We start from the raw sequence: 23,183 nt of genomic DNA, 5'->3' as shown, positions 1-23,183 counted from the left end.
TCTAATCCACACCAGAACCTTGCCTCCTATCCCACGACCATTTTCTCTAATGAGGAACTTTGTCAAAAGCTTTCTAAAAATCTAGATACACTACGTCAATCAGCTCAACTTTATCCATGTTTATTCACGCCTTCAAAGAAATGAAGCAAATTTGCGAGGCAAGACCTCCCTTGGCTGAACCCATGCAGACTCGGTCCCATCGGATGAACCCATTAAACCATGTTTGTCTATGTGTTCTGTAATTTTATTCTTTATAATAATTTCCACTATTTCACCTGGCACCTATGTCAGGCTTACAGGTCTATAATTTCCTGGATCACCCCTAAAACCGTTTTTAAAAATCGGTGACATATTGCCCACCCTCTAATCTTAAGGTACTACGGACGATTTTAATGACAGGTTACATATTACTAACAGATCAGTAATTTCATGCTTGAGTTCGAGTATGCCATCCGGTTCAGGTGACTTACTACTCTTTGTCAATTTGACTCAGTACATCTTCCAGGTACACAGAGATTACTTTCAGTTCTTCCACATCATCCAGTACAGGCAGACCTCTTACATCTTCCATAAAGACAGAAGCAAAGAATTCATTCAGTTTCTCAGTTATGGCCTTGCCCACCCTGAGTGCCCGTTTTGCTCCTTCGTGATCTAATGGCTTTCTGCGAGTCACAGGAAATATCTCCACCACCACTACTGCATACTGCCATTTGGCCACGAGTCAGCCCCCAGGGTGTTTACCAAATTTCTAGCAGTAGTAGTGGCATATCTATGCAGGCTAGGAGTGTATGCATTTCCCTATTTGGATGACTGGCTGGTCAAGAGCACGTCGCAGGAAGGGGTGTTCGTTCATGTGTCTAGCTATTCAGATGTTGGAGCTACTATGATTCACCAATCCACCACGTACCACCTTCTCAAGGTCCAGCAATTAGAATATATAGGAGCCCTGGCTAGATACTTTGCAGGCTCAGGCCTTTCTTCCCCAGGCCAGAGCAGACACCTTATCCGCGCTTGCTTCAGTGCTAAAGAGGACAACAAACCTGTATGCGCCCTTGGTGTCTGGTCCGAGGGCCTACTTTGAGTGCCTCATGTCAAGAGATGTGGAGACTTCCCTAATACCAGTGCACTCCCAGTCTGAGCAGCCATCGAGGTTGATGATTCTGGTGGTTCCTATGTTTTATTTATTGCATTTGTATCCCACATTCCCCCACCTATTTGCAGGCTCAATGTGGCTTACATAGATTTGATAACATTGTCATAACAGGATATCGGATACAGTTAATAATGTGTATCGATTAAGGAAGGGGAGAGGGAAGAAGGAAGAGAGTTGTTAGGGTAGTTAAGATTTGTTTAATAAATCCTTGGAGACAGGAGATGTTCCGAGGGATTGGAGGACGGCGGAGGTGGTCCCTCTTCACAAAAGTGGTGATAAGGAAGTAGCTGGAAACTACAGGCCGGTAAGCCTCACTTCGGTTATTGGAAAAGTAATGGAAGCGATGCTGAAGGAAAGGATAGTGAATTTCCTGGAAGCCAATAAGTTGCAAGATCCGAGACAACATGGTTTTACCAAAGGGAAATCGTGCCAAACGAATCTCATTGAGTTTTTTGATTGGGTGACAGGAGAATTGAATCAGGGACGAGCTATGGACGTAATCTACTTAGATTTCAGCAAAGCTTTTGACACGGTTCCCCATAGGAGGCTTTTAAATAAACTGGATGGGCTGAAGATAGGACCTAAAGTGGTGAACTGGATTAGGAACTGGTTGACGGACAGACGCCAGAGGGTGGTGGTGAATGGAGTTAGCTCGGAGGAGGGAAAGGTGAGTAGTGGAGTGCCTCAAGGATCGGTGCTGGGGCCGATTCTGTTCAATATATTTGTGAGTGACCTTGCCGAAGGGTTAGAAGGTAACGTTTGCCTATTTGCGGATGATACTAAGATCTGTAACAGAGTGGACACCCCGGAGGGAGTGGAAAACATGAAAAAGGATTTGAAGAAGCTAGAACAATGGTCTAAGGTCTGGCAATTAAAATTCAATGCGAAGAAATGCAAAGTGATGCACTTAGGGAATAGAAATCCACGGGAGACGTATGTGTTAGGTGGCGAGAGTCTGATAGGTTCAGACGGGGAGAGGGATCTTGGGGTGATAGTATCTGAGGATTTGAAGGTGTCGAAACAGTGTGACAAGGCGGTGGCTGTATCTAGAAGGTTGTTGGGCTGTATAGAGAGAGGTGTGACCAGCAGAAGAAAGGGGGTGTTGATGCCTCTGTATAAGTCGTTGGTGAGGCCCCAACTAGAGTATTGTGTTCAGTTTTGGAGGCCGTAACTTGCTAACGATGTAAAAAGAATCGAAGCGGTGCAAAGAAAAGCTACGAGAATGGTATGGGATTTGCGTAACAAGACGTATGAGGAGAGACTTGCTGACCTGAACATGTATACCCTGGAGGAAAGGAGAAACAGGGGTGATATGATACAGACGTTCAAATATTTGAAAGGTATTAATCCGCAAACGAACCTTTTCCGGAGATACGAAGGCGGTAGAATGAGAGGACATGAAATGAGATTGAAGGGGGGCAGACAAGAAAAATGTCAGGAAGTATTTCTTCACGGAGAGAGTGGTGGATGCTTGGAATGCCCTCCCGCGGGAGGTGGTGGAGAGGAAAACGGTAACGGAATTCAAACATGCGTGGGATAAACATAAAGGAATCCTGTTCAGAAGGAAAGGATCCTCAGGAGCTTAACCGAGATTGGATAGCAGAGCCGGTAGTGGGAGGCGGGGCTGGAGGGTGGGAGGCGGGGATAGCGCTGGGCAGACATACGGTCTGTGCCAGAGCCAGTGGTGGGAGGCGGGACTGGAGGTTGGGAGGCAGGGATAGCACTGGGCAGACTTATACGGTCTGTGCCAGAGCCGGTGGTTGGGAGGCGGGGCTAGTGCTGGGCAGACGTATACGGTCTGTGCCCTGAAGAGCACAGGTACAAATCAAAGTAGGGTATACACAAAAGTAGCACACATGAGTTGTCTTGTTGGGCAGACTGGATGGACCGTGCAGGTCTTTTTCTGCCGTCATCTACTATGTTACTATGTTACTAAGTTATAGAAGGTGTGCGTTCATAATTGAGTGGACTTAGTGAGGTTATTGGTTCTCATTGTAGGCCTTGTTGAAGAAGAATGTTTTCAGAGATTTTCAAAAGATAGATGTTTCTTTGATTGCTTTCCGGTCTGTGGGTAGTGCATTCCATATATGCGTGCTCTTGTAGGAGAAGGTAGTGGCGTGTAGCAGCTTGTATTTAAGTCCTTTGCAGCTGGGGTAGTGCAGGTTGAGAAATTTGCGAGATGATCTTGTGGCGTTTCTGGGCGGTAGGTCCACAAGGTTTAGCATGTATAATGGGGCATCTGCATGAAACATTTTGTGTACAATCGTGCAGATCTTGAACGCAATGCATTCCTTAAGTGGAAGCCAGTGAGGTTTCTCTCTTAGGGGCTTTGCGCTTTCATATTTGGTTTTTCCAAATATGAGTCTGGCGGCTGTATTCTGGGCAATTTGGAATTTTTTGATTGTCTGTTCTTTGCACCCGGCGTATAGTGCATTGCAGTAGTCCAGATGGCTTATTACCATTGACTGTACCAGGGTACGGAAGATGTATCTCGGGAAGAAAGGTTTTACCCTTAAGTTTCCACATGGAATAGAACATCTTTTTCGTTGTGTTTTTCACGTGGGTATCAAGAATGAGGTTTCGGTCAATAGTGACTGAGAATTTTCAAGTTTTGTGAGACCGGAAGAGAACAGTAAGGTGTGATTATGGCGTTGAAGTTTTTTGTGTTATGTTGTGAGGTGAGTACAAGACATTGTGTTTTTTCTGCGTTAAGTTTCATTTGGAATGCATCTGCCCAGGTGTGCACTATTTGGAGGCTTTTGGTTGATGTCGTTGGTGATTTCATTTAGATCATGTTTGAATGGGATGTAAATTGTGACGTCATCTGCATAAATGTAGGGGTTGAGGTTTTGATTGGCTAGTAGTTTAGCTAGAGGTATCATCATTAGGTTTAATAATGTTGGTGAGAGATGGGATCACTGAGGGACTCCACATTCAGGTATCCATGGTGGTGATCTGTCCACGTTCGTTGTTACTTGGTACGATCTTGTGGTCAAGAATCCTTTGAACCATTTGAGAACAGTGTCTCCTACTCTGAAGTATTCTATGTATTAGTATTTCATGGTTGACCATGTCAAAGGCACTGGACACGTCGAATTGCAGGAGGAGGATGTTGTTACCTGTCGCAATTGCTTGTTTGAATGAGTTCATTGAAGACACTAGTACAGTTTCAGTGCTGTGATTCATCCAAAATCCTGATTGGGACTCGTGCAGAATTGAGTGTTTATTTAGGTATTCAGTTAAGTTGTTTCGTCACTATGACTTCCATGAGTTTGGTCATGAATGGAATAGATGCTACTGGTCGGTCGTTAGGTCCATTGTGCTTTTTTTTTTTTAGCATCTTTCGGTAACGGAGTGAGTAGGATGTTTCCTTTATCCGTAGGAGAGTCCATTTTGAAGCCTGTAATTTATATGCTTCGCGAGGTCTGTTTTGAATTGTTTGGATGCAGATCTTATTCGACTGTTAGGGCAAATGTCTAATTTGCATTGCGATTTGGCGTATTTTCCTAGCCAATATGAAATTTCTTTTCATGAGAGCGTGTCAAAGTCGGTCCATGATCGATTTTGCTGGGCATTCTCCGAGTTTTGGGTCTAGACATTCAAGGATATTTGTGTATTCCGTTGTGGTAGTGGGTATCATGAGTCGGAGCTTTATGATTTTTTCATTGAAGTAGTTCACAAGGTTAGTTGCTGATGGGGTATCTGAGTTGTAGGAGGTGACCTTGGTAGTATTTAGGAGATTGTTTACGAGTGAGAAAGTTTGTGTGTATCCTTGTAGTTTGGTCCTATTTTGGTTTTGTAATATGTCCTTTTCGTTTGTCTGATAGTGTATTTGTATTTTCTTTGTAGTTTCCATTCTTTGTGTGTGTTTTCGTCTTTTTTCTTGCTCCATGCTCTTACCAATCTTCTGACTTGTGTTTTTAGTTCTTTTAATTCTGCGTTAAACCATGGTATTGAGTTTTTCCTATATGAGGTTCTGGTTTGAAGTGGTGCTATGTTGTCTAGTGTTATTCTGCATCTGTTCTCCCAATCTTGGAGAAATTGGGATGAGTCTGTAGGTATTGTCCATTCATCAGTGTAGAGTTGTTGCCAGAATGTTAGTGGATCTGTTTTGCCTCTCGCTTGTTGTTTTTGTGCTTGTCTTTTTTGTTCTCCATTGGAGGGAAAGGTTTGCACTGTAGTGGTCGGACCATGGCCTAGCTGTCCATTTTGTGTCTATTAGTGTGATATTTGGTTCTGGTGAGCATTTGTGGGTGATGATATCTAGTGTATGTCCTTTGTTATGGGTGGGTTGTGTGTTCGGCCAGTGGAGTTTCCATAGTTGTAGGAAGTCTTTGCATTCATGTACACTGCTTGAGTTATTATCTTCAAGGTGAAGACTGATGTCTCCTGCTATGAGAAGGTTCTGGGTGGTAACACAAGTGTTTGATATAAAGTCCACAAAGTGCGTTTGTGAGTCTTGCCAATTGCCCGGGGGTCTGTAGAGTAAGATTAGGTTTAGTTGATCACATAGGTTGGGGTGGTTGATTCTGACTGAGGCTATTTCGAGTTGGGGAAGAATAGTTTCAGCTGTTGTTGTAACTGTGAATTGAGATTTATAGATTATTGCTATTCCTCCTCTTTTTCCTTCTCTTGTCCAGTGGGTAATTTTGTATCCTGGAGGGCAGAGCTCTAGTATTATTGGGTCTTTGGGGTCATGGATCCAAGTTTCGCTAATAAGTAGGAAGTCGAGATGGTCAGTTGTGATCCAGTCGGTTAGTATCGTGGTTTTATTGACTGCCGATCTGGCATTGATGTATCCTATTTGTATTAGTTGATGATGGTGTTGAGTTTGCGGTGGTGTTAATTTTTATCAGCTGTCTTCTTGATGTGTAAGTTTGTTGTGTCTTCGTTCCTTTCTTTTGATGGTGAGTGTGGTTAGCCGGTTTTCCTTGCCATTGTTTAATTATTTGAGTATGCATATTTGTATTGTTTGTGTGGCTAGATTGTGTGTTATGGAGGTTGTGTCGTCTGTATTGGGGGTTGTGAATGAGTAGTAGGTTAGGGAGACAGAGTAGGTGATTAAGACTAATTTACTGGGTTTCATATCAATGCTAGTTTGTGTATTAATATGCGTGTCTGAAGCGTTAGGGGTTTCGGTTATTAAACCGTAGTACTGTTATAGAGTGTTAGTCTTGTTAGTTATGTAGATGGTATTTAATGCATTATCTTAGAGCATTTAGAGCTTTTAAAGGTAGCATTTAGGCAATTAGAGCATTTAAAGGAATCCTTCAGTATGCTACAGTGTTGCTGAACAGATATATCAATAAGGCTTTAAAGGAAGTCTTAGCCTGCTATAACATTGCTAAGCAGATAAAGCGTTTCAATCCTTTTAGGGAGTAATCAAAGCATTATTAGGAAGACTTTCAGCATGCTGATGCCTTTCCCAACAGTGAGCATTTAAATCCTTTAAGGGAGCATTTATATCAATATAGAATCCTAAGGAAGTCTTTCACTATTCTACAGTAAAACCATTCAAATCATAAAGCGTACAAAGAAAGTTTTTAACTTTTTATAGATTAAAGATCAGAGAGTAACACTTAAATTCTTTAAATATGGTATTGCTCGTGTTACAATAAAAGCATTCAAATCATTGAAGCATACATAGAGGTATACATCGAAGCTAACATAAAAGCAATTATATCATTATTTATTTATTGCATTTGTGCCCCACATTATCCCACCTTTTTGCAGGCTCAATGTGGCTTACAGGGTGTTAATATGAAAAAGTCATTACATAATCTTAGATATAGTCGGTAATAATCTGGAGGTTGTCCGTGGTTTTCAGGGCCATGGGTAGTGCATTCCATATCTGTGTGCTTTTGTACGCAAAGGTAGTACCGTATGCCTGTTTGTATTTAATTCCTTTACAGCTGGGGAAGTTCAAATGGAGGAACTTGCGGGCTGATCTTCTGGCATTTCTGGGTGGTAAGTCTATTAGGTTTAACATGTAGAGTGAGGTGTCTCAATGAATGATTTTGTGTACGGTCGTGCAGATCTTGAACTCAATTCGTTCCTTGAGCGGGAGCCAGTGCAGTTTCTCTCTTAAGGCCTTGCGTTTTCGTATTTGGTTTTTCCAAAAATGAGTCGGGCTGCAGTGTTCTGGGCTGTTTGGAGTTTTTTAATGGTCTGTTCTTGGCATCCTACGTACAGAGCGTTGCAAAAGTCCAGGTGATTAATCACTAGTGACTGTACTAGGGTGTGGAAGACGTATCTTGGGGAAAAAGGTTTATTCTTTTGAGTTTCCACATCGAGAAGAACATTTTTTCGTTGTGTTCTTCACGTGGGTATCAAGTGTGAGGTTTTGATCAACAGTGACTCCAAGAATTTTCAGATTTTCTGAGATGGGTAGTGTGCAGTAAGTTGTGGTTATGGTAGGGTAGATGTTTGTGTTGTATTGGGAAGTGAGAACTAGACATTGAGTTTTTTCCGCGTTCAGTTTTAACTGGAATGAGTCCGCCCAGGAGTGCATGATTTGGAGGCTTTGATTGATCTCGTTGGTTATTTCATTTAGGTTACTTTTGAACGTGATGTGGATCATAACATCGTCCGCATATATGTAGGGGTTAAGGTTCTGATTGGCTAGTAGTTTGGCTAGTGGTATCATGATCAGGTTGAAAATAGTTGGTGAAATGGGGGATCCATGAGGAACTCCACATTCCGGTGTCCATTAAAGCATTCAGTTTATTTAAATTTAGTGTTGCTCACGAGTTATGTCCCATGTTTTACTACTACTTAACATTTCTAGAGCGCTACTAGGGTTACGCAGCGCTGTACAGTTTAACAAAAAGGACAGTCCCTGCTCGAAAGAGCTTACAATTAATGGGCGAAATGTCAAGTTGGAGCAGTCTAGATTTCCTGAGGTATGGTGGTTAGATGCCGATGGCGACATTGAAGAGGTGGGCTTTGAGCAAGGCTTTGAAGCTGGGTAGGGAGGGGGCCTGGCGTATGGGCTCAGGGAGTTTATTCCAGGCATGGGGTGAGGCGAGGCAGAACGGGCGAAGCCTGGAGTTGGCGGTGGTGGAGAAGGGTACTGAAAGGAGGGATTTGTATTGAGAGCGGAGGTTACGGGTAGGAACGTAAGGGAAGATGAGGCTAGAGAGGTAAGGAGGGGCTGCAGATCGAGTGCATTTGTAGGTTAATAGGAGAAGCTTGAACTGTATGTGGTATCTGATCGGAAGCCAGTGAAGTGATTTGAGGAGAGGGGTGATACGAGTATATCGGTCCGTTCTGTGGTACGCACGGTTCGTGATTAATCCGCAGGTTCGGTGTGGTCTTGGTGTTTTTGTCGGAGCCTCCCTTGAGCTGGGTTCCCGAAATTTGCAAGGTCTGATTCTTTTAATTCTGGTCCACGTGGTGGGAAGGCCCGGCAGTTTATTTATTTCTCCCTATTTATTGCAGACAGCTCTCTCTGCTCCTATGCAGTTGTTAGGTTTGGATCAGCAGTCGCGGCGGTTCCTTCCGAGTCGGGTGTAATATTCTATTGGAGGACTGTTGCCCGTGTGGAACTGAAGATTGAAGCAGTAGTGATCCTCTCTCTGTGGCGTCGGTCATCCTCAACGCTGTCTGCCATCGGGCATGCTCTCATTCAGCGTGAGATCTCTCGGATCCCCTCCCATTGTGTTCCAGAGCGTCCTCCCGTGTTTTTCGCGAGTCGCAGCGCTTCTTCTCAGCTCCTTTAGCGCCCAGTAGAGAGGTACAAGCACTAGGGTTCCCTGACCCTAACCCTGAGGATCGGACGTGTTGTCAGTGGGTCTGGTCACTTCCTGGGGAGAAGTCTGCAGCTCACCTCCCTTCTGGGTAGCAGCGACAGAGCGCTTTCTCACTTCTGTGCGGTTCCGCTGCTAGATCGCGGCGGCGAGAGAGCTCCTGTGGTGTTGAATGGGGTAGAGGCCCGCTCCCACAGCGTCCAGCCAGCACAGTCCAGCTGCTAGGCCGCAACGGTGAGAAGACTCCTGTAGTGTCGGTGTTGAGTAGGGTGGAGGCGTGTTCCCATAACGCTCAGTCAGCGATCTCGTCTGGACTCACTCCCGGTCCTCAGAGGGTTGTCTGGCTCTCCGCCTTCCACACGTTAATCCTCACCTCCATGTCTCGCGTTGCCTTTATCTACACTGCGGTCGGATCTCTCTCCGCCAGCTGCGTGGTCGGACCTGGTCACCAACAGCGCTGTGTCCGGCAACGGTGTTGTCTTGGGGTGGCCGCCCGAAGCCGTGAGATACAGCTACGGCTCACCTCTGTTGCCTCACAATCGTTGGACGCTCAGACCGCTTTTCCAATCGTAGCCTGATGGCTCTGGTTGGTCCAGGAGCACCCTTGGCTCAGGAGCTTTTTACCTGGGCTTCTGTCCATCGGCCATCTTACAGTAGGGTTGATGGGACTGGCCTTAGAAGAGCCAACAAGTTTTTTCTGCTGCACCCTGTGTCCTCAACTGCATTTTAGGCTCTTGGATAGGCCCAAGGCACCTGAAGCAGCATGAGTGCAGGTCCCTCACAAACAAAGCAACTGAAGTTCTTCTTAGACATCAAAAAAGAATTGCAGCCAAATTAAACTCCTGAATTGTGAACGGTAAAAAAAAAAAAACAAAAAAACAAAACAGCATTCAAATTGAGGTTGGTGCCTAGCAACTCATGAAAAAGAAAGGATAAACTTGATCCCAAAATATTATGAAAATTAAAAGAAAATTAAAGATTTCTGATAAAAATTACAAAAAGGTTGAAAAATATTTGCGTGGGAAAGCACTGTAATAATAAGAAAACACACTGAGGAAAACACAAAAGACACGTCCTTCTTGCTTCGCAGAAAAACAAAGACTGAGAGACTCTCACTCACAGTGACTGGATGGGAAACTGCTGGAAATTTTCTACAATCATCTTGGTAATCAGCATTTGCACCAGTCTCCGTTAGATGACGTCACCCAGATGTGAATACAATTGCTCTGCTTATCCTCCAATAATACACACCCCTGTGAATACCGCAGTTTATATTCTGCAGAAACATTTGTAAACCTCCACAAAAAAATTGTTTGCCTACTAATACGGTACTTGATCCTCCAATTGAAAAGAGCTTACCTGCTCAATTCTAATGCGCTCTCTTTCCAAGCGCTCACGTTCCATTCTCTCTCTCTCTAGCTTTTGTCTTTCGATTTCCAGTCGTTCTCGCTCCCTTTGTAAACGTTCACGTTCTTCACGTTCACGCATCATTCTAAAATGCTCTCGCTCACGGCGTGCATTCTCTGCCATTTCTCTGCGCCTTAAAAAAAAATTTTTGAAGTTAACACAGACCTGAAATACTCACCATTTGAATTTAAATATCAAGCAGCCAAACACATACCAGGACCTAGGAAGTTACCATTTATGCCAATCATATTGCTCCGTATATTAACTTTTCCATAAAAGCTATTCTTACTACTACTACTTGCTTTCCCCCTCTGTGTTGCCCAAAGAACTCTGTCCTCCATTGAAGCGGGAGTGGCAGAGTACCAAGCATTATAACATTTTCTGTTAAGTTAGCTAGATGGTCAGTAAAACCACCTTGGGTGGAGTGCCTTTTCAAAAAGTCTTGGGAAGAACACCGAGAACTGAAGCAGTTTAATTAAATAAGAAAATCCAACAGGAAACAGAATGTCTTTGTTAGAAATAGAAAATAAAGATTTAGGAGTAAATGATGCTTTAAACTACCTCTAAAAAAAAAAAAAAAAAAAAAACACCCACACAAACTCTGAGGTGTCACGACATAATAGTGTTATTCACTTCTCTCCAATACATAAGTTGTATAGAGGCACTCATGGTCAACCTGTATGTTTCAATGAATGCCTAAGTGAACAGAAGCAGACCACCACTACATGGTACCTAAACAAGAAACCTTGCTACAATTTTTAAATGCATTAACTACTATATATTTGCAGTCTTTTGTACAGGTTCAAATTAAGCAGCAAATATGGCAGGTGCAAAAGCTTTGGACACTGGATCCAGGAATGAGCGACTGAGAAAACTTGTCTGAGCATCATCTTTGCCAGCTATGTGGACTGCTGACGAGGCCAGAAGAGTGCTTATACCCAGTGACAAAGGGCTGCTACTTCCAGAGCCATTGTTTAACTCCTGTAACCTCCCTGCTTTTTAATACAAGCCACCGCTGACACAACATCCACCCATCACACAGACCGCTCTCCCTTAGAGCGGAGAGAATTCAAGAGTCAAGCTGACTACCTGGGTCTCCAAGTGGTTGATGGTCCAATGTCCTTGTACCACACTGCCACCCCTGCCCCCCCCCCCCCCCCAGGCTGAGGAGACTTGCATCAGTGGGTACCACCACTCAGTCAGGCGGGTCCCAGTGGAACCCCAACCCCTCTCCCAAGGCAGTGTTGGGGGCCAGTCCCACCACATCAGGCTGCGTCAAGCCATGAAAGGATGTGGCAGATGGCAGTTGAAGTCCTGTGAAACAGGTGTCCACTGAGACAGGAGGGCTGCCTAGAAAGGACACAAATGGGCCCCAGCCCAAAGGTTCCACCTATCAGGGTTCCTGCTATGGAGCACAAGAGCTGAAGATAATCTCAGAATCGTGGGGCTTCCCAACTGCACTTTGCCCATTAACTCTTCCCCATAACTCTCTGGCCAATTCACCACCCAGCCCAAGCACTGGGAAAAGAATAATGAAATTTAAGGGAAGTAGAAATGTCTCACGCTGCAGTTATGTCTTGACAGTTTAGGAGCGTCTGCTGGTGAATTTGGCTGGACCAGGGAACAGGCAGACAACTAGATATCAGCTATAGAAATGCACTTTTTTCCCCAACACGTCTTCAAATATAGCTGTCTGCTGGTGTTATTTAACCTAATTAGTTGTTGCAGAGGCTGAAACTGCAAAACCATTTCAAGACTGCCATGTCTGCCACTCTGTATAAGAGCTCCTGAGAAGCATGGTGAATAAGGCCCTTTCTTGAACCCAGCCCTGATTGGGCACTATGCAAGATCCAAACAAAGGCACTCCTGGTATCACACATCTCCATCATAAAAGACTCCCCAGCAGTTAACCTGCATTGGAATGTTGAAAACCTGTCTCCTTTGATATTGTCGCCTGCAAGATGGTCAACATAGCCCAAATCCATGGGTAGTGATACTGGACCCCAACCCAAGACAACTAGATCTAGAGCCATCACATATAGCTGCCTGGAAAGTGAGAGATTAAACAAGTTTGCTCTGCTTTAAAAAAAAAAAACACAGCACAACCTTTAGTCTTCCTGTGGAGGTCCCTGAATGCTGTGTGCCTCTCTCTAATTATGTTTATAAGAAACACAACCCCCCCCCCCCCCCCCCCATAACCCTAGGTGTTCCATTACCTTTTTTTTCTCTTCACTAGGAAGATCATATAAAACCCTTGGACACTTTATAGCTAGAATCAGTTATCACAGCCTGTGGATATGTCAGCTCTAGCTGTCAAATGTATCAGGAAGAACTGGCGCAGGGAGACTGAAGGCCTGTGATCATCCAGGCATACAGAATGCTCCTACAGCTTAACATCTCCCAAGAACCATTCGGCAGCTACCCAGAGCTCAAGCCTTAGAAAGGAGAAATTAGGTACTGCATGCCAATTTGCTTTCCCTTAGCCCCTCTAGACCATCACAGTTGGGTTATGCACTCCTACCAGCAAATGGAGGCTGAGAACACACTAAACTTCCAGTAGGCGTACAAGTGGGTTATGAAGTCCAATGAACATCAGTCCACAAATAGCAAAGCAGAGCAGGCCAACAAAGAATACAAGCAAGAGAAGGGACCAAGCCAAAGAGCACAACCCCCAAAGGAGCTACGAAGACCAGGGTCAGGGCAACTGCCCCACCTTCCTGCTATGCTGCTGCCCACATATAGAACTAGGAATGCAACACAAGATGTTATTTTTTGTTAATGTGGTTCTTAAAACTATATTCCACGCTTAAGGCACACACATACACTCTGCAACCACCTTTCATCGCCCTGAAAAACACAGGATGGAATGACTCGCCAAACTCCAGGTGGGCTCCAACTGTCTAGAGGAACTAAAGGAAAGCAAATTAGCAGTTAAGACTTAATCTCTCCTTCCACAGTGTCCCTCTAGACCATCACCAATGGGAAGCACTAAAGCAGTGACCTCATGGGTGAGGCTCCTACAGCCCAAACTCCAGCACCTGAACCCCAAACTCTATGTCCTGGCGCACATGAACATCTAACCAGTAGTGATGCATAAAAGTGTGCAACAACCAAGCAGCTACATTGCAAATGCCAGAGGAGCCACCAAGGAATGTTCCACTCAGGAAGAAGCTAGGGCCCTAATGGAATGTGCTTTCAAGAATGCTGGAATGTGGTTACCATGCCGCAGATAAGCCAATACTATGGCAACTTTGATCCACCAAGCAATGGCCACTTTAGAGGCCGCTGCACCTCACTGGAAGCCCTCGACGAGCACAAAGAGCCAATCTGCTGAAACTACCCGAGATAGGACCAGAGGACCTGTCGCATGTCTAAACAATGGAGACTGTGCTTGTTACTATGACCCCCAAGGACCAAAGACCAGTGACAAGAAAGGGAGACACCACCTGTGACAGAACAGAACAGTGGGATTTTAAAGCCTGTAGTCACCACCACCAGAAACACAGTCTTCAATGTGAAAGCCTTAAGAATAGCCCCATACAACAGCTCAAAGGGCGCCGAGACCAGCACATAGATTGAAATCCCAAGGCAGAATAGCCGGACGAACTGGGGGCAGGAGAAGCTGCACATCCGGGAGAAACGCAAGGGGCTTCCCCTCCACGAGACGACCCTTGAGACAACCAAGCCAGCCCATAAAAAAAATCTAGATGTTAGGAAGAGGCATTCAGGGGCACAACATCATAATCCTGACACCACCCCTCAAAAATCCACCAAACATGCACATAAACGAAGTAGAAGGCCTACGAGAAGATAAGTCGCAATGACTAGAGCCAAGTAACCCTGCTTCAAGCGCACCTGCTCAAGGGCCAGGCCGTAAGAGAATCGAGCTAGGTCTTCCATGAATACTGGCTCCTGCGCCATAAGGGTGGCCGAGCACAGCAGACAAATGATGCTGACCCACCAGCAGTCGAACCAAGTCTCTGTACCATGGTCTTTGGAGCCAATCGGGTGCCACCAGAATCACCAGACTTGGACACCACGAGAGACCAGGGAGAAAACGCGTACAGGAGCCCCGACATGGGCCAAGGCTGCAGCAGCGCATCCAGGCCCTCCGCCCAACTGCCCTCTTCCTGCTGAAAAACCAAGGAACCTGGGCATTGATGGAGATTAAGGAGAAGGGATTAGGACAAGTAAGCTCTATCCAAACACGAGGGAGATGTATGAGCTTCCAAATCTTTACTGAGGAACAATCAAACGACTTAACACAGCTGCCATGTTTTGGTGCAGATGCACCTGTGTCAGGAATCTTATGAAATAACCTGGCATTTCCTTGTTACACGATATAATTACAAGAAATAATGCACAGCTAAAAATCCCAAGGAAAGGCGATAAGCGCAGAGTCCAGCAAGGAGTTCCAGTTAAAGTTGAATCATCGCACCACATGGTTTTTGCCTTCATTGACTGGCGTTGCCATCAAATCCATCACAGGTGACCCCCATCGATGAATGATTAGCGCAGAACAGCTGGGGATTGAGTCTCCACTCTCCAGAACTCTTCAGATATAATCTGCACACTGTTGACCCCAGCTAGAGGAGCAGACAAGAGATCTGCGAACTGCTCCTCCATCCATGCAAAGAGAAGGGCAGCTTCCTCCATTACCTGTAGGCTCTTCATGCCCTCAACAACTAAGATACACCCAGCGAACACTCAGACCACCTTTCCCAGGAAAAATTCCTGAAATATCAGGTGGATCCGCCCTGGTTTCGAGGACACTGATGGACAAGGCCACTTTGACGAACAGCCCTGAGCCACGTGACCTGCACAATGGACTTCCCAGCTGGAGAGACTGGCATCTGTGCTTACTATGGTCCACTCTGGAGCAGCCAAACTGAAGCTCTTCAACAGATTATAACGCTCCAGCCACCAGTACAAACTGGCCCTCACCTGGACATGGAGAAGCAACATGCGCTCCAGATCCTGAGATTGAGGGAACCACTGCGAGAACAGCACCAGCTGCAAAGGGCATATGCCATGGATGCTGCCACAGACCCTAACACCTGCAGATAGTGTCACCTGTGGATGCCTGGACTGAAGCAAAGCAGACACTTGCCCCTGCAGCTTCTAAATTCGCTCCAGAAAGACGTGCCCCTGCAGCATGTCAATATACTACTACTACTGAACATTTCTAGAGCGCTACACAAATTAACGAATATACACCCCCCAGGTAGTCTAATAGTCTAAGACCTGCGAGGGCTGAAGCAGTGTCTTGGCCAGGTGAATCACCTAGCTCGGCTACTGAAGCAACTGCACTACCTGAGCTGTGTCCGATACACTGTCCTGAAAGGACTTCAATACTCCCGCTGCCCTCACCGTCATCACCTTGAAAAGATGCCTGCACAAAACGGCAAAATGAAGGAACCTCTGATAGCTGACCTCAAGGGAATATGGATGTATGACTCAGTGAGATCTAAGGGTGGGAGAAACTCCCCAGGCTGGACCACTGCGATTTGAGAGCCTCCATATGGAAGGATGGAACCCGAAGGTCCAGTTCAGAACTTTGATATCCAAAATGAGACAGAAGAAATCCTCCTTCGTAGGAGCCACAAAATAGATGAAGTAGAGACCCGACCCGAGTTTGGCGGAACAGGAACCACCGCCTAAAGCCACAGCAAACAACTACTACTAAACATTTCTAAAGCGCTACTAGTGTTAGGTAGCGCTGTACAATTTAACATAAAAGGACAGTCCCTGCTCAAAGAGTTTACAATCTAAAGGACAAGTGAACAGTCAGTCTGATAGCGGCAGTCAAATTGGGGCAGTCTGGATTTCCTGAAATGTAAGAGTTAGGTGCTGAAAGCAGCATTGAAGAGGTGGGCTTTAAGCAAAGACTTGAAGATGGGCAGGGAGGGGGCTTGGCGTAAGGGCTCAGGAAGGTTGTTCCAGGCATAAGGTGAGGCGAGGCAGAATGAGCATAGCCTGGAGTTGGCGGTGGTGGAGAAGGGTACTGAGAGGAGGGATTTGTCCTGTGAGCGGAAGTTTCGGGCGGGAACGTAAGGGGAGATGAGGGTAGAGAGGTAGTGAGGGGCAGCAGACTGAGTGCATTTGTAGGTAAGAAGGAGAAGCTTGAACTGAATGCGGTATCTGATTTGAAGCCAGTGAAGTGACCTGAGGAGAGGGGTGATATGAGTATATTGGTTCAGGCGGAATATAAGACGTGCAGCAGAGTTCTGAACAGATTGAAGGGGGGATAGATGGCTAAGTGGGAGGCCGGTGAGGAGTAAGTTGCAGTAGTCAAGGCGAGAGGTAATGAGAGCGTGGACGAGAGTTCGGGTGGTGTGTTCAGAGAGGAAAGGTTGAATTTTGCTGATGTTGAAGAGGAAGAAGCGACAGGTCTTGGCTATCTGCTGGATATGCGCAGAGAAGGAGAGGGAGGAGTCGAAGATTACTCCGAGGTTGCGGGCAGATGAGACGGGGAGGATGAGGGTGTTGTCAACTGAGATAGAAAGTGGAGGAAGAGGAGAAGTGGGTTTTGGTGGAAAGACGATGAGCTCAGTCTTCGACATGTTCAGTTTCAGGTGGCGGTTGGACATCCAGGCAGCATCCTTTGCCTGGGTCTCCACGGTGATGTCTGATGTGGAGAGATACAGCTGGGTGTTATCAGCATAGAGATGATACTGGAAGCCATGAGATGAGATCAGGGAGCCAACTAGAGTCTGCCAACTGCCAGAACCTTCCTGTGAGCCCAACAAGGAGAGCAGAAATGTGTCTTTTAAGGGGTGAGCAAACTCCAAAGCGTAATCGTCCCAAATGACCTCGACAACCCACTAGTCTGAGGTAATGTGGACTCATCTCTGGTAAAACTCCAGTAGGCAACCGTTCACTGGAACCTGAGGCTGTAAACCCACACCTTCACTCGGTGGATCAGCCAGCGAAGAGATGGAGGAATCACAGTCCCTATCGCCCCCACAAAAGGCCTGCGTTCACTGAATCAACTGTGCTGAGGAGTTGCAGAACCCTTACGTGGATACCCCCAGGCCTCCCAAAACCATCCCCGAACAGATAAGGCCCAGGCTCCCGAACAGGGCTTATCATCCGGCAGGTAAAGAACCTTATAGTGTTCCCCAAACTCAGCTTACCCAGATCTTCACCAAACAGGAGTGAACACCAAAAAGGAAATTTGTTGAGCTTGGACTTAAAGGCCACATCTGCAGACCAGGCGCAACCAGAGACCTTTGAGCCGCAACACTCAAAGCCATGGACTTTGCAGAAGTACGGAGCAGAACACAGAGAGCATCAGACAAAAAGGACAACCCCATCTCTGGCCACTTCCTAGTCCGCCGTATCACGATCAAGAACACATTCTGCTAATCTGAAGCAGGCCCAGTCCACTAAGACACCACAAATGGACGCCTGCACACCCAGAGCCACCACAAACCCCATGCATATGCAAAATTTCCTACCAGCAGTTCTGCAGCACCGTGCCCCCACCCACTATGTCCATATTCTTTTTGGTCACTGCAGACACCATCGCATACACATGATGCAGGGCTCCCAATCCTCCTCAGAGATAAGGTAAAGACGAACCATACAGCAAGCCAAACGAAAAGGGACATCTGGAGCCTTCCACTGGGTCTGGATAATAATATCCCAGATGTCCTGATTCACATGGAAAAATTCAAATGACTGGGTGGCCTCCTTTGGAGGTTCCTCAAATCTGAGGGTAGGAAAAGAAGAAATTGGGAAATAAGCTGACCACCAAGGAATCTTCGCTCGGAGGTAGAGCTATTCAATCCTCATCGCAGCCAGCAAGTTCCAAGTCCAGATTTTCATCTGGGAACCAAACCTGCTCCTCCATAGCATCTAGATCCCACTCTAGACACCTATTCTTAGGAGATGACGACCCCTGTATGGGATGCTCCAACAAAGCACCCCCAGCAGCACTCTACCAGCTCCGAGAGAAGGCTATATACATAGCAAACAATAGATGTGAAAATCCATCACTGCTGGGGCCAACCACACAACCCTTCCAAACAGGCAACACCCATGGTCACTGGTTCCAGACGTGGTGGCAAATCCAAAGGCAACAAGGAATTCAAGATAGCGGCAGTTTCCACTGAAACAGGAGCAGCCAGCCCTGACTGCAGGTCCAGCAACTCCCTCACTGCCACCATAGCACACTCTAGACCCAGAGCCACTGAGGGCAACAGCAAAGGCAGCATGGCCCGATTGCTCAACTTCTACTGCAGAAAGGGCCCCCATGGGGACCGAGCTGACGGCCTCACACGGTAAATGCCTGTGAACAAAGACCAGGGAACTCCACCTTCTATCAGGTCAGATCAGTGGATAGGAAACCTGAGAGTGGGACTTTAGGTCCAACCAAGCAGTGCAGCCTTAGCCTACACAGCTAAGAGCTAGGCCCAGGACCAAGTGCGCCAGCCTACACAACCTACTATTTGTTGGTGGTAGAGAAGGAAACCAAGGAGTAGAAGTAGAACAAAAAATCTTCTTAGCCAATAATAAAATGCAGTAATCTTTATTCAGCACTACTGGTTTACAAGACCCAACATGGGGTTATGTTTCGACAGGACTAACCAGTCTGCTTCAGGGGTTATGCATATACTTGATGTACATAAGAACATAAGAGTAGCCATACTGGGTCAGAACAATGATCCATCTAGCCCAGTATCCTACTTTCCAAACAGTGACCAAACCAGGTCACAAGTACCTGGCAGAAACCCAAATTCTGGCTACACTCTGTACTACTACAAACCTCTCAAATAAGGTAGGTGCAGAAGAAAACCACAGGAGTATGCTAAAGCCTTTGTGGAGCAGATTTTTCACCATGCCTAACAACCTTGGTGTGGGAAGGGACAATACCATCTTTGTCTAAACAGCACCATTAGCCACTGTGGTAAGATAGACTACAATTCATGATTACCAAACTCACATATACAGAGGGTCATTTAGAGAGCACCAGCCCTTCTAATTATCACTAGGAAAGTCATTCTCTCTACCCCTATCTGCTGGAAGACAGGGAATACAACCCACTAGTTAGGATGATATAGCCTAGGCAATAAAGAATAATTACTAAAGAGAACGTGATGGACTAACAAAAACACTTAAGAAATCAAGCCAATGTAAAGCAGACCCTCTATTTCCTTTTGTTTTTTAAAAGTAGGTTTATACTGCATTGATTAGCACAAATAAAAAAAATCAATGTGATTATTATTGCATATGACTACAAAAAAAACACACACACATTATGTGCTAACACCATGAAAACACACCACAAAGATGACAATACCTAACAAATGAATTAAGTAAATCACGTCATAGCCTACCTTCGAAGCTCTACTGTACGGCGAATTCGCTCTATCCGTTCCATGTGCTCACGAATTCTCTGTTCCTTCATTTTTTCAAAAGGTAAAATATCTTTTCGACCCCTGAAGTCTCTGAACCTCATTTTGTTTGGAAAGAATCTCTCTCTGTTACCCATCATCTGCAGACACATTTGAAAGAACGTCAGTATGTACAACTATCTTTGAAAGTCTTAACTGATTAATGTTGAAGACAGTGGCGAAGCTAGACCCAGTATTTTGGATGGGCTCGGAGCTAACTTAGACGGTACTCCAACGCCCCCCCCCCCCCCCCCCCCAAGTGCAGATATTTTTAAAAATTATAGATTTTTTCTATTTATCCCACATCAACCTCTCCCCAGCGTCCCAGCATCTGCCCACTCATCGCTGAACCCCGTCCCTCCCTGGTGTACCTTACAGGAGTCCCCAGCACTTGCAGCCGGCCCTGCAGGCTTCCATTGGTTGGATCCTGCCAGACAGGAAATGATGAAAAGTCCTGTCAGAAAGGAAATGATGAAAGGGCAGGACCCAGCCGATGGAAGCCTGCAGGGGCCAGCACAGGCAGCAATAATTGAATCACTGCAGGCACTGGAGACCTCCCTAAGGTACACTAGGGGGGGCATGGGGTTCAGCGATGGGTGAGCAGGTGGAGGAGAGATGTTGATATGGTGTGCTGCCGCTGGGTGGGCCTGTATCCACCCAGGCCACGCCACTGGTTGTAGATTTAATATGAGTCTGTATAAATTAAAACAAAAAAACAAATTTTTTTTTGTTCATTCAATACTAAAGAAAAAAAAAAAAAAAAAAAGTAGTAAAGGGGCAGATCATTACCCATCCAGTCTTCTACCACCTGCCCTAACATTCACACTGGGTAAACCATGAGCATCTGTTATTTGTTGCATTTGTATCCCACATTTTCCCACCTATTTGCAGGCTCAATGCGGCTTACATTATGCCGTAGTGGCGATCGCCATTATCGGAATCAGAAATACAGAGTGGTATTGCATTAAAGTTCAATGGTGACAGAGTAAATTAAGCAATCAAGTATGGAGGGTTCAGTTTTGTCCAGTTCTGGTATAAGTTTCGTTATCTGCAATTTAGGATAGATCATTGTAGTATGCCTTTTTGAACAGGTTGTTTTTTTAGTGATCAGCCTGTTATGCCTGTTGGAAGGGGTTGGGTAACGGGCGGGGGATAGGGAAGCCTTGTGGGGCCCTTATCCAGGTATGGGCAAGCTCCTTGGTCACCTAGGTGCGCAAACTTTCAGTGGCAGTATCCAAATAACTAAGCAGACATAGTTAAAACTACATTTTATGTGGTCCTTCTTGCCCAGCTGGTTATCTGGGTACCAGCATTAAAAATTGGCAGCACCCAGATACTTTCCGGGTCCACCCTGACTCTGCCCCTGGACTGCCTCACCACAAGCCAGTGTTACTGATATCCAGGCAACTATCTCGTCAGTGCCACTAATATTCAGATCTGGCCCAGTAAGTAACAACTTGATAAGACCCTTTTCTATTCAGATATGTCCTGCTAAATATCAGATCCAAATATTCTCAGAACAAGCCCATTTAGACAGAAGCAGAGATGCCAAGGGTGAACCATACTTAAGGCCTAAAGCATTAGATTTTTCCACAGTGTGTCTAAGACATAAGTCTAGAAAGACTCAAGTGGAGTACATAGCAAAGTGGTTAGAGCTTCAGGCTTGACACCCAGGGGTGCCTGCTCCTTCTGATCTTAAGCCACTTAACCCACCATCACTTCAAGTAGAGATTGCGAGCCCTCCAAGGAGAGGGATATACTTTCTATACCCAAATAACTCAGCTTGAGCTGTTAGCCACCATCTGCAGATACAAAAATCTGCTACAATAACTGAAAGGTGGAAACAAAACCTAAGAAGTTTTGCAGAGCTCTTCGCCAGTCACAGATGCTACATCTGCCCAACTCCTCAATTATAGCCACTATGCAAACATCACAACAGCTAACAAAGAATATATAGTACCACTACAGTCAGAAGCAAATATTTTGTTTGCATAATGATCTATCATCAACAGGAAACCACAAGAGTGAAATCTGTTTGCTCTATCACAGACCATGAATGCTGTACAGAAACGTTTTATAGCATTTTTTTGCCCAATACGTATTTCTGAATTTATAACTGTGGTGTAAGGGAAAAACCTCCTGCACAAACAGTACTTTCACAATTACTTCATTAACTGTAGCATCAAACTTCCCCATCAAAAGTACCTTCATGTCCTGGCCAATTAAAATAAGCAGATGCTTGGTCTAACATGCAGAAACGTTGCACTCAACACATGCAAACATGGAGAATCCAAAGGAAGCCACTAACAGCAACTAAAAGGTGTAGTAACGAAATGTTTGGTCACAACATAATTTGTCTGATGCAAAGGAGAATGACTGCTGCTACACACTGCTCCACTGGAGGTAGCCAGCTGGAAAGAAGCTGGGAGCTCCTGCTTTGAACAATGATAGGGGCTAGAGAGGTAACAGTGGAACACAAGACCTCCACATACAACCTGGGGGAAAATTAACTGCTTGTGCTATCAATATCAAAGGTGCTTGAAAGTGGATTTGGACCAGACTAAGGTCTCCCTACTGCCCAAACCACAGCCTCTGAAAAGACATTCAGCAATACAATACTTGCACCTCTGCTTAGAGGCTAGATCTCAGTGCCCTATGATTCCAAAGGGAGGCAGACAGCTGGGAAAAGGGCTGGACTTCCAGCTCCAAACCAGTGCAACTGTGGATGCTGAGGAGTTGGAAATAAAGATGAACTGAACTGTAACCCAACCACTGATTTTAGCCTTATCTGAAGGACTGCACAGAATCCAGCAGTACAGTGTGTGCTCAGTGTTATTAGCAGCTGAACCTGGCCTGCTAACACCAACACCACCAGCTTTCACCAATGGTCACAATTTTATACAGGGGTGTCGAAAAGCCCAGCATGCCTTAAAGTCTTTTACCATGTAAAACTCTCACTCAAGTTTGAGCAAGCAGTTATGTATGCTAAAATGTGTACAAGAGATTACTTACAAAAGGCATGCATTTCTTGCTCTTCTCTTATTTCAATTCTTAAAAATAAAGTAAACCATTCCTCCTCTCAACTGGGTGACTGCTCCATTTGTTAAATGGTGGAATGATCTGACTGTATACCGCTTTGAATGAATTCCTTCAAAACGGTGATAAATACTAGCAAACTGTACTTGCAGTACACTGGTCAATATATAGGGAAGAGAACAAAGAACAGCATATTTAATTCAAAAGTCCCAGTGATTATTACCTGAAATACATGTCAAGTGGAAGGATATTATTCAGGCAAGATCGAGTTAGCTATGAAAAAAATAGTGCAGTCCTGTGCAACTTACTTTATCAAATCTGCCCCTTCTTAATGGTGGCCTCATGTAAAATTGGTCTCCTCTTGTTTGGTCTATGACCACCATCTGCCCAGGGCTTTTCCCACCTGAAAACAAAAAACTACATGTATATATCTATAGAAAA

The 23,183-nt window shown here is 45.4% G+C and overlaps 1 protein-coding gene across 5 annotated transcripts in view; it reads right to left on the bottom strand.

Annotated features, from left to right (window-relative positions):
• The window catches only part of SLTM (SAFB like transcription modulator), a 230,789-nt gene that overhangs the window by 89,166 nt on the left and 118,440 nt on the right, over nucleotides 1-23,183 (bottom strand). For all 5 annotated transcript variants that reach the window (XM_030188772.1, XM_030188798.1, XM_030188779.1 and 2 more), the window contains 3 exons: nucleotides 23,051-23,145; nucleotides 19,650-19,807; nucleotides 10,261-10,441 (listed from right to left, as the gene is read on the bottom strand). In XM_030188772.1, the coding sequence (XP_030044632.1) occupies nucleotides 10,261-10,441; nucleotides 19,650-19,807; nucleotides 23,051-23,145 (434 nt within the window). The remainder of the gene's footprint in view (nucleotides 1-10,260; nucleotides 10,442-19,649; nucleotides 19,808-23,050; nucleotides 23,146-23,183) is intronic.

This window comes from Microcaecilia unicolor, chromosome 1, assembly GCF_901765095.1.
Source record: "Microcaecilia unicolor chromosome 1, aMicUni1.1, whole genome shotgun sequence".
NCBI lineage: Eukaryota > Metazoa > Chordata > Amphibia > Gymnophiona > Siphonopidae > Microcaecilia > Microcaecilia unicolor.
This window is presented reverse-complemented; position numbering and strand designations above follow the sequence as displayed.